Source organism: Protobothrops mucrosquamatus, unplaced genomic scaffold (assembly GCF_001527695.2).
Source record: "Protobothrops mucrosquamatus isolate PMUCROS unplaced genomic scaffold, P.Mucros_1.0 scaffold2486, whole genome shotgun sequence".
Classification (NCBI taxonomy): Eukaryota; Metazoa; Chordata; class Lepidosauria; order Squamata; family Viperidae; genus Protobothrops; species Protobothrops mucrosquamatus.
Window position 1 is genome coordinate 98,652 of NW_015388554.1, and position 11,470 is coordinate 110,121.

The 11,470-nt window shown below is 43.4% G+C and overlaps 1 protein-coding gene across 1 annotated transcript in view; it reads right to left on the reverse strand.

Annotated features, from left to right (window-relative positions):
* Positions 1-11,470, reverse strand: part of ST8SIA1 (ST8 alpha-N-acetyl-neuraminide alpha-2,8-sialyltransferase 1) — a 35,764-nt gene that overhangs the window by 10,789 nt on the left and 13,505 nt on the right. Inside the window, exons 4-5 of the mRNA XM_015825115.1 lie at positions 6,133-6,242; positions 4,153-4,245 (exon numbers count right to left, since the gene is read on the reverse strand). Coding sequence (XP_015680601.1) covers positions 4,153-4,245; positions 6,133-6,242 — 203 coding nt within the window. The remainder of the gene's footprint in view (positions 1-4,152; positions 4,246-6,132; positions 6,243-11,470) is intronic.

An 11,470-nucleotide genomic window follows, 5' to 3' on the forward strand; every position in this document is an offset into this window, starting at 1 on the left:
GGACGATTTTAAGTATAATTTTAATTGGAACACAGCCTCTAATATTTGGTTTTTAATTTGGTTTTAGAAGGGTTTTATTTTTGTATATTGTTATTGTATCTGTTTTTAATATGCTGTGCACCGCCCTGAGTCCTGCGGGAGAAGGGCGGTATAGAAATTAAAATAATAATAATAATAATAATAATAATAATAATAATAACAACATGCCATGTGAATGTGGAAAGAAGCAGAGCCAAGCCCATCTCCTGGTATGTCAGCTATGTACCTATAATGACATTTTTGGCCAACAACAAAGCCAAGAAGGTGGCTTCATTCTGGCAGTTTAAAGTTTCATCGAGACATGGAAGACGAAGGAATTTCCTTAGTTCAGCATAACTAATACTGCATCCAGTTTTGGTCACCACGATGTAAAAAAGATGTTGAGACTCTAGAAAGAGTGCAGAGAAGAGCAACAAAGATGATTAGGGAACTGGAGGCTAAAGCATATAAGGAACGGCTGCTGGAATTGGGAACGTCTAGTTTAACGAAGAGAAGGACCAGGGGGGACATGATAGCAATCTTCCAGAATCTCAGGGGCTGCCACAAAGAAGAGGGAGTCAAGCTATTCTCCAAAGCCCCTGAAGGCAGGACAAGAAGCAATGGGTGGAAACTGACCAAAGAGAGAAACAACCTAGAACTAAGGAGAAACTTCCTGACAGTTAGAACAATGAACCAGTGGAACAACCTGCCTCCAGAAGCGGTGAACGCACCAACACTGGAAGTTTTTAAGAAGAAACTGGACAGCCATTTGTTTGAAATGGTATAGGGTTTCCTGCCTGAGCAGGGGGTTGGACTAGATGACCTCCAAGGTCCCTTCCAACTTTACTATTATTATTATTAAGGACGAGGGGGGACATGATAGCAGTGTTCCAATATCTCAGGGGCTGCCACAAAGAAGAGGGAGTCAAGCTATTCTCCAAAGCGCCTGAAGGCAGGACAAGAAGCAACGGATGGAAACTAACCAAGGAGAGAAGCAACTTAGAACTAAGGAGAAACTTCCTGACAGTTAGAACAATTAACCAGTGGAACAACCTGCCTCCAGAAGCGGTGAATGCTCCAACACTGGAAGTTTTCAAGAAGAGACTGGACAGCCATTTGTCCGAAATGGTATAGGGTTTCCTGCCTGAGCAGGGGGTTGGACTAGATGACCACCAAGGTCCCTTCCAACTTTATCATTATTATTATTATCTTTCTCCTTGCATTGAATAGTGTTTCCCTTCAGTCCAATGAAACACTTAACACCGACAGCAACCTTGGGGTTATTCTGGAGGGTCACGGCCAAAACTTGGGGACTGCGAAGAGAAAATGGCTTTCAAGACTTGAGGTCAACCCTTCCAGGTAGGTCTTCAATGAAAAGCCTGGAGCTGTACTGATGTAACAGAATCTCCAGGGTTTTCCCTTCATCCCTCTTCTTCTCAAAGTGAAGCAATGCGGAGTCATCTTATAGTCTCTTTTTAATATACTGTAAGGGTTAATTCACACATTACTGCCCATTAAATTCCTTCTCCAAGTCTTTGTTTGGTAGTGAGCTACATGCTTACAACTACAGGTAGACGATCGGTTGGGCAATGCAAAGGATGGGCTGGGTATTTTGAGGATTTCAGGTGCAGCCCACATTTGGCAGTGCTGGCACCAGTCCCATCTCCTCTTGTATTAGATCTGGTGGGTTTCAACCTCTCCTGTAGCTTAGCAGCTCAAGATTTCGCAGGGTATTTGAATTCTGAGCGGCGCAGTGGATCAGTGCTTAAGATACTGGGCTTGTCAGTTGGAAAAGCCAACAGTCCAAAGTTCGAGACCCCAGCGTCATGCGAAGGGGTGGACTCCCGTCCTTGCCCCAGCTCCTGCCAACCTAGCAGCTCAAAAGGATGCAAATGCGAGTAGATAAATAGATACCACTTTGGTGGGAAGGTAACAGCACTCCGTAATGTCATGCTGACCTAATGACCATGGAAATGTCTTTGGACAGCGCTGGCTCAACGGCCCTTGAAATGGAGATGAGCACCATCTCCTATAGCAGGGGTAGGCAACCTTGGCTCTTTTATGACTCGTGGACTTCAACTTCCAGAATTCCTGAGCCAGCATGGGGGAACTATGGTCCTTTCATGACTTGTGGACTTCAACTCCCAGAATTCCTGAGCCAGCATGGGGGAACTATGGTCCTTTCATGACTTGTGGACTTCAAGTCCCAGAATTCCTGAGCCAGCATGGGGGAACCTTGGCCCCTTCATGACTTGTGGACTTCAAGTCCCAGAATTCCTGAGCCAGCCAAGTCCACAAGTCATGAAGGGGCCATGGTTCCCCCATGCTGGCTCAGGAATTCTGGGAGTTGAAGTCCACGAGTCATAAAAGAGCCAAGATTGCCTACCCCTGCCCTATAGTCAGCAATGAATAACGGAGTAAAATCCGTGGGGACTCCTTTGAATTCTGAAGAAAAGCTCACGACGCATAAATCTTTCTGCAGGGAATAAATCTTGGTTCTCTGTCTGGGAGCTTGCCAAAGCCTGTGAGACTTTTGAAAAAAAAAAAATCACACCCTGGCCGTTTGCATAATTTTTAGACACTGATGCTGTAAAAAAAAAACAACGATTCCAGATAATAGTACAGTGAAAGACATGTAATTTCCTAAACGCTTTAACCAAAATATGCACAGACACGAAATGCAAGTTTACAAATATAGAAGATGACTTCATTTCTTACACGGAGATGACACACTGCGAGTATAAATGATAGCTTCAGGTGGGTTGTTTTGAAAAGAAGAATCTAAACATGGGTCAGTTTCAGTGAGTAGAACTTCAGAATTTCAGCTACCTCATGGTATTTCACTCCTCCAAAAATCAGTATTTGACAGTTAATTTGGCTATTTTGAACTCTTGTTTGTTTAGGCAGGGAAATTATTTCAGAATTCAGAGATGCAAATGCATCTAGTATTATATACAGTATATAGCAGGGGTCCCCAATCCCTAGGAAGGGATGGCGAACCTTTTAGAGACCGAGTGCCCAAAACCAGCCCCCTCCCTGCCCCGCCCCGCCCCCATCCCCACCCATTTGCAGGGCCACCCACCGCCTCCATGCCCCAACGCAGATCACCTAGGTGTCCCAGCAGCGCCATGGCGGCCACACCCTCTGACCGCACCCCGCAGCATCAACTGCGCATGATGGGGTGTGAGGGTGGAGTCTTGTCCCCACTGCCCAGCTGTCATGTCCTTGGCTGGGCTGCTCCGTGCGGGCCGTGCTCGTGGGCGACTCTCCTCCGGGGGGGGGCTGCTGGTGAGGAAGGGGCCATGGGGAGAGGCGGGGCTGGGGCAATGGCGCATGGGCCCACAGAGAGTGCTCTGAGTGCCGCCTCTGGCACGCATGCCATAGGTTCGCCACCAATGCCCTAGGCCATGGCCTGGTACCAGGCTGTGGCCGCTTGGGAACTGGGTTGTGCAAGCAGCAGGCAAGTGCACGAAGCTCCATTTGCGCAAGGTGGGCGCATGAGCAAAACCATCCCCCCTCCCCCACCGTTGCAGGTCCGCAGAGCTGGAAAGGTTTGGGACCACTGATCTAGTAATGTGCAAATTACATTTTTTTTCTCCCCTGCCTGTACTTCTCAGTAGGAGAAGCTTGATACAGAGACGAGACTCGGGCCACATTTATAGATTTCTTGTTTAGCCACACGTTTGGCTCCTGAAGTGTTACATGTTTCAAGCAGAAGTTCAAGAGCTAAAAATTTCCCTTTTAAATACCAAAATTGGGAATCATGTGAGCTTTTGACCCACGTTGAGTCCGCATAGTTGGCTCTGACTATCATATTCCAGTATCCACCCCTCTTTTTTTTGAAGCATGTTGATGCAAACCGATTTCAAATCAGCTGAGATGACAGATGAGTCATTTCATTTCTTAACATACCCTATAAGATTGTGGTTGATTGTACACAGGCTGCTAGAAAGACAATTCTGCTCACAACATTCTGACTTTAAAATGCCTCTTTCTTTCTTTCTTTCTTTCTTTCTTTCTTTCTTTCTTTCTTTCTTTCTTTCTTCCTTTCTTTCTTTCTAAAAAACAGGATGCCTCTTTCTCCTTCCTATTCGGCCTAGGAACTGAAGAAGAAACAGACAATTCTCTCCTTACCTGTTATTAATTATGCTGGGATTCGCAGTTACCAGTTGAGTTTTTGATCCTACATCATTGCTATATGCATTGCCTAGTGGAGCAAGATTACATCTGAAAGGAAGAAAAAGAAAAGCATATTATAATAAATTATACTTATGTGCATTCGTGTATTTGAGGGGTCATTGGTGCTCTCTGAGCTTGCTTGTTTTCTTGCAGATGTTTCACTACCCAAACCAGGTTACATCTATAGACTATGAGAAAGGGATGATCACTCAGCCCAAAAAGGAACAAAAAGGCCCAAGCACCTGTCCATCAGCAATCAGCATCCAGATCAGCATAGAATAACTCCAAGGTTAACATCAGACCAACAATCAGGTAAACAAAACCCCAATCAAGAAACTGCCAAAGAAGCCAAGAGCAAACAGCCCAATCAAAGAATCTGCCCCCACCAACACTGACAGGCAAGCCCCTAGAATACAAAACTGACAGCAAACCACACTCCTTAATAGCACTGATGATGTTATCTAGTTGGGTAATAAAACGTTTGCAAGAAAACAAGCAAGCTCGGAGAGCATCAAGGACCCTTCATTTCAACTCCGAGCTACTAATATTCTCTTTTATTAGTATTCATGTATTTGTTCAAGTCAAAAATCTATTAAGAAAAGGTTTTTCCCATTGAGGCAAGTAAACTTACTGCCTCAGTTGGGACTGGCAACTCCATTGCTAAGTGAAATGCCACGTAGCGGCACTGGACTTGTGATATCAGTTCTGCTGTGGCTGTTAAGCAAATCATCACAGGTCATTAAATGCCACATCGCATGACCACAACTTGCAGTTTCACTGCTGGCTTCTCTATTGACTCTGCTTGTCAGAAACCAGCAACTGAAACTCATACATGGCAACCATATGACCACACAACACTATAAACATCATAAACACGTGCCAGTTGTGAAGCACCCAAAGGGTGATTGTGTGATCATGGGCACATTGCAACAGCTGCAAATTCAAGGACCGGTCACAACCAACTTTTTCAGCACTGTCATAACTTCAAATAGTCACTGAACAAGCAGTCAGTAAGAGAGGACTACCTGGACATGGACAAGGAGATGGTAATAATGCAGTATTACCACACATGTCTTAAACACAGAAAAATCTGCATTTAACCTTTGATATCCCTAGACCGAGATAGGTCTGAGAACAAGTTACTATATGGAAGATAAAACACTAAGGAGGTTGAAACACTGATATAATATGGAAATGATGACAGTACCCATTGGTCTGCATATCAATCCTTGGTATGTCCAATAAAAAAGAGTTGGATCAGAGGTGATGGGAAGGGTTATTGTCTGACATCCTTTTTTCCAGTGCCCTTGTAACTTTGAACAGTCACTCAATAGAATAGAAAATGGAATGGAATAGAATAGAATGCATTGGAATGGAATAGAATAGAAAATGGAATGGAATAGAATGCATTGGAATGGAATGGAATGGAATAGAATAGAAAATGGAATGGAATGGAATAGAATAGAAAATGGAATGGAATGGAATAGAATGCATTGGAATGAAATGGAATAGAATAGAATGCATTGGAATAGAATGGAATGGAATAGAACAGAACGGAATAGAATAGAACAGAATAATAACTTTATTGTCACCTTGAATGTACACTAATTGGCATACATTAAAATGAAATTTCGTTGCATACAGCTCTCAAAGGGTCACCACCTCCGATATACGCTACATAAATATGACAAAAATAAATAAATAAATACAGAATTATGCATATACCCACATATATTATATGACACAGAGAAGCAACAGTCTAGTTCGGGTTATGTATACATGTACATGGCGAGAAAAACGAATCTTGCGAGTTTACCAGACGGAATGGTTGTAAGTTGAGGACTACCTGTAATTCTTCCTGAGAAAAGGTTCCCTATACTTCAAAAAAACAGCGAAGGGAGGAGAGGCAAGCGTAGCCAAAATGGCGGCTTTTACCTCATGACGAAGTCCGCTTGATCGATCTGCTTGCCGCAGCGGCTGTTCTTCAGAATGCCACTGTTGCCCACCACAGAGCATCTCTTCAATGGCCGCTGGAATGGAATCTCCTGGCAAGAGAAAACAGGAGCCACAATCACACCTGGAAAAAGAAGCGATGCATCTGGTGTTTTTTAGAAGGAGGGCTGAGGGAGCCCAATATTGCTGGAGAACAGACTTTGGGTCTTCAAGAGACACGCTTTGTATCTACCTTACGAGCGATTCAACTTTGGAATTCATCAACACAAGATGAATTGCAGTTGATTGGACCAATTCAGTTCAGTTCAAGAAGTCCTGGGATCAAAGGCTATAAGGACTGCCTCTGAAGAACATCTCTTGGGAGACCAGAAGGCTCCTTGTGCAGTTGTGGACTGCTGGATTAGATGGGATAGATGTGATCCAGAAGGGCACTGCTTATATTCTTATGTTTTCTATGGGTTTCTGAACCTCAGCGTTTCCTAAAATCATAACCAGAGTAGGATTTGAACTACAAGGGGCCTTTGAAGGTCAGAAAATAAATCTCATGGATTGCACAGCACAGGATGTCCACTTTAGAGGCAATGAGAAAGGTGACACTTGCAGCTGGATACAAACATTTCACACGATTTCCTTCCTTTTTTCCCAGTAGCAGGAAAACAACTGAACTTGTGGCATAACAGAAAAACTACATGTAGTGAGTTAAACTATACTTAAATATCAACTCAATACAGTGTAGTAGATCTGAGCTTGCAACCACTGAGAAGGTGACTAGCCAAATGTGGAGAAGAGATTTGAGAGGTCTATTCTTCTTGTATGGCAGATGTAGGCAATCTTCTATATTAGAAATGTCAAACACAAGGCCCGGGGGCCGGATGTGGCCCGCGAAGTGGTTTCATGTGGCCCGCGAAGCCATCCTGGAAACAGTGAGGGAACGGCCCCCGCTGCCTTGGCCCTGGCCCAGGCCGGCCGGGAGCCAATGTACAATTTTGTGGTGGCCATCTATGCTGAAACGCATTCAGTCTTAGCTCCACAAGGCCGTCTAGAAACAGCGAGGAACCAGCCCCTGCCATGTCGGCCTCACCCCCTGGGTGCATGCTGGGGAGGTGTCACCCTTTGTGAGGAATGAAGAAATGCACCATCGCCTGGAAGTGGCCAGCAAATGGCCCTCGCCTACTTCACATATCTGGCTTGATGGGCTCTGCCCTGGTCCCACCCCCTTCTGCCAGAGACCCTCAGATCTGTCCCACTCCTGCCCAGGCCCCCACAGGCACCCTTGACGTGAATGACGTAGAGCTGGCCACGCCCACCCAGTAGGCCACACCCACTCCATCCACGCCCACCCAGTAGGCTGCACCCGCCCTGGCCACACACACACACCCCCCCTCGAGGGCAATCGCAGTGCTGATGCGGCCTTCAATGAAATTGAGTTTGACACCCCTGCTCTATATGTTTCCTAATCACAGTTCCCAGCAATCCCCATCAGAGGCCCTGCTTGCCTTTAGAAATTGTGAGTGCTCCATCACTGGAGGTCTTTAAGAAGAGACTGGACAACCGTTTGTCTGAAACGGTATAGGCCAGGGGTCTTCAAACTTGGCCCTCTTATGACTGGTGGACTTCAACTCCCAGAATTCCTCAGCCAGTGTGCCTGGCTGAGGAATTCTGGAAGTTGAAGTCCACCAGTCATGAAAGGGACAAGTTTGAAGACCCCTGTTACAGGGTTTCCTGCTTGAGCAGGGGGTTGGACTAGAAGACCTCCAAGGTCCCAACTCTGTTATTCTGTTCTGCTCCACTCAGACTATTAATGTAGAAAGCTACAGAAGTCACCCATTCCTCATACAAGTGAATGAAGATTTCTGTCGCATTTATGGATCAATTTTACAAAATGTACTTACATTTTTGTATTGGTGAGATGCTTTCAGACTGTGATTAAATAAGGGGATAGAACTATTTATTTTAAATAATGGGATGGAACTATTTTAAATGTAAACTAAAATATTTTCATGTTGAAAAGCTCACATCCCTTGAAGAAAGCTAAGACATATCTCAAAGAAAATGTTCTGAAATGCTGAAAAAAATTGCTACGGGTATACCCTGAAATGTTTTATTTAAAAAAAACAGGACAGAGATTTTAAAAAAACTAAAAACAGTAACCAACATGGAAAAATGCAATACAACCAATACTACAGGTAATGTATCTATAATTGCATCCGTCCATCCATCCATCTAGTATTACAAAAGTTTCAAGCATATTTCATTAATAATTATCCATATATAATCTGTCTGTAAATAAATTGTTCATAAGTCTCAAGTACCATCGTATCTTCAATCTACTGTGTACTGTAATTGGGGCCATAAATTTATTTTTCAGATGTTAAAGCTTCAGCTCCCTGCTGTTTTCTCTATCATTCCCTCATGTTTAAACAGAAGAAAAACAACTAAAAAAACCTGGTAAGCCCAACATGATTTGCTAAGCTCTCTCTGTTTATTTTGGGTAACAAAAATGATGTTTCTATCGGTGTTTTCTGCTTTGTTCTTGTCAGCATGCTGCTCCAACTCAGAAATAACATTTAACGTTCAAGATTGATAGCTCTCAACACACCTGTCCACCATGAGTTTAACTAATCTCCCTTTAAAGCAGGGGTCTTCAAATTTGGCCCTTTTATGACTTGTGGACTTCAGCTCCCAGAATTCCTCAGCCAGCATGCCTGGCTGAGGAATTCTGGGAGTTGAAGTCCACAAGTCATAAAAGGGCCAAGTTTGAAGACCCCTGCTTTAAAGCCACCCAACATATTACTGCATTTGATAATGAATTCTAGGGATAAATGATGTGCTTTAGAAATCATACTTTCTTTTGTTTGTTCTCCTTCAGTCACATTCATTCGATGACCTTAATGCAGTGTTTTTCAAACTTGGCAGCTTTTAAGATGTGTGGACATCAACTTCTCCAGCCAGCAANATAATAATAATAATAATAATAATAATAATAATAATAATAATAATAATAATAATAATAATAATAATAATAATAATAATAATAATAATAATAAAGTTGGAAGGGACCTTGGAGGTCATCAGGTCCAACCCCCTGCTCAGGCAGGTAACCCTACACCATTTCGAACAAATGGCTGTCCAGTCTCTTCTTAAAAACTTCCAGTGTTGGAGCATTCACCGTTTCTGGAGGCAGGTTGTTCCATTGGTTAATTGTTCTAACTGTCAGGAAGTTTCTCCTTAGTTCTAGGTTGCTTCTCTCCTTGATCAGTTTCCACCCGTTGCTTCTTGTCCTGCCTTCAGGTGCTTTGGAGAATAGCTTGACTCCCTCTTCTTTGTGGCAGCCCCTGAGATATTGGAACGCTGCTATCATGTCCCCCCTCGTCCTTCTCTTCGTTAAACTAGACATACCCAATTCCAGCAACCGTTCCTTATATGCTTTAGCCTCCAGTCCCCTAATCATCTTTGTTGCTCTTCTCTGTACTCTTTCTAGAGTCTCAGCATCTTTTTTACATCGTGGTGACCAAAACTGGATGCAGTATTCCAAGTGTGGCCGTACCAAGGCAGTGTAAAGTGGTATTAACACTTCACGTGATGTTGATTCTATCCCTCTGTTAATGCAGCCTAGCACTGTGTTGGCCTTTTTGGCAGCTGCAGCACACGGCTGGCTCCTATTTAAGTGATTGTCCACTAGGACTCCGAGATCCCTTTCACAGTTACTACTATTGAGCAAGGTACCCCCTAATACCCCCTATACTATACCTGTACATTTGGTTTTTCTTGCCTAAATGTAGAACCTTACTTTTTTCAGCATTGAATTTCATTTTGTTAGATAGCGCCCAGTGTTCAAATCTGTAAGTAAGACATTTTCCCCCAAAGTCCTCCCTCCAAAAATTTGGATTACGTTTACACATTAAGCCCGATTATGTACTATCAAATTGCCATTGACTCAGTTTTATTGTGGTCTCTGTAGAGCAGGGGTGTTAAACTGCCAGCCCATGGGCCGGGTGCATCATAGCAAAACCGCGCTCACCCCATTGTCGGCAATGGAAAAAAAGTTGCGATACGTTGCGACACATCACGTGACGGGTTTTACACCCCTGCTGTAGAGGCATGATGGAATGCTGTATTAGGATCAGCTGGGGTGATCCTGAGTTTAAAAGCAGGTAAAAATTAGCCCAACAGCAATGGCAGACATAATTTTTCAAGAAGGTTCTTTATCCAGGAAGAAACGTACCAAGCATTAAATGGTCGACAAAGCTACCAGTATTTGAAAATCGTACTACATCATTTGAAACTTTCAAAAATAGGAGTTGTTTTTAGAAAAAGGGCACAAAAACCCTGAGCAATTTTGGAAAGCAATACTTATTTCCCCCCCCAAATACCTATTTATAGCGGGATGGTGTATGAATGGGTGTTATTTGTCGGCTGCAGTTTTCAACAGCCTTAATCTACTTTTTCATTTTAGAAAATGAAATAAGGAAAGGGAGCTAGGAAATTACAGGCAACAGGGAGAAAGCAGAGCTGCTTAACTCATACTTTGCATTAGTCTTCACACACAAAAAAACAACCATAGTCCAACAAACACAAAAAACCCACCACAAAAGACATACTAGAAACAAAAATCAAAATAAGCAAGAAAATGGTAAGAGAACACCTATCCAACCTTGACGAATATAAATCACCAGGACCCAAAAGATTACATCCCAGAGTTCTGAAAGAGCTGGCAGATGTTATCTCAGAACCATTGCACCACATCTTTCACAAATCCTGGAACACCGGGGGAAGTACTGGAGGATTGGGAAAGGGCTGATGTGGTCCTCATGTTCAAAAAAGGGGGAAAAAAACGGACCCAGGAAACTACAGACTAATCAGTTTAACATCAATACCTGGGAAGATCCTAGAAAAGGTAATCAAAAAACAGATCTGCGAACAACTAGAAGCAAACAAAGTCATAACTAGCAGCCAGCACAGGTTTGTTAAAAACAGATCATGCCAATCTTCTCTCATTCTTTGATAAAATGACCAAACTAGTAGACCAGCAAAACGCAATGGACACAGTATACCTAGATTTCAGTAAGGCATTTGACAAATCTACTCCTTGATAAGCTAGAAAAAGGTGGAATAGACAATATCGCCACCAGATGGATCTGTAGCTGGCTGACAAATCATACTCAATGAGTAGTCCTCAATGGCCCTACATCCACATGGAGAGAAGTAAGCAGTGGGGTACCACAAGGTTCCGTCTTAGGCCCAGTACTCTTCAACATCTTCATAAATGACTTAGACGAGGGAATTGAAGGGGAACTCATCAAATTCGCAGATGACACTA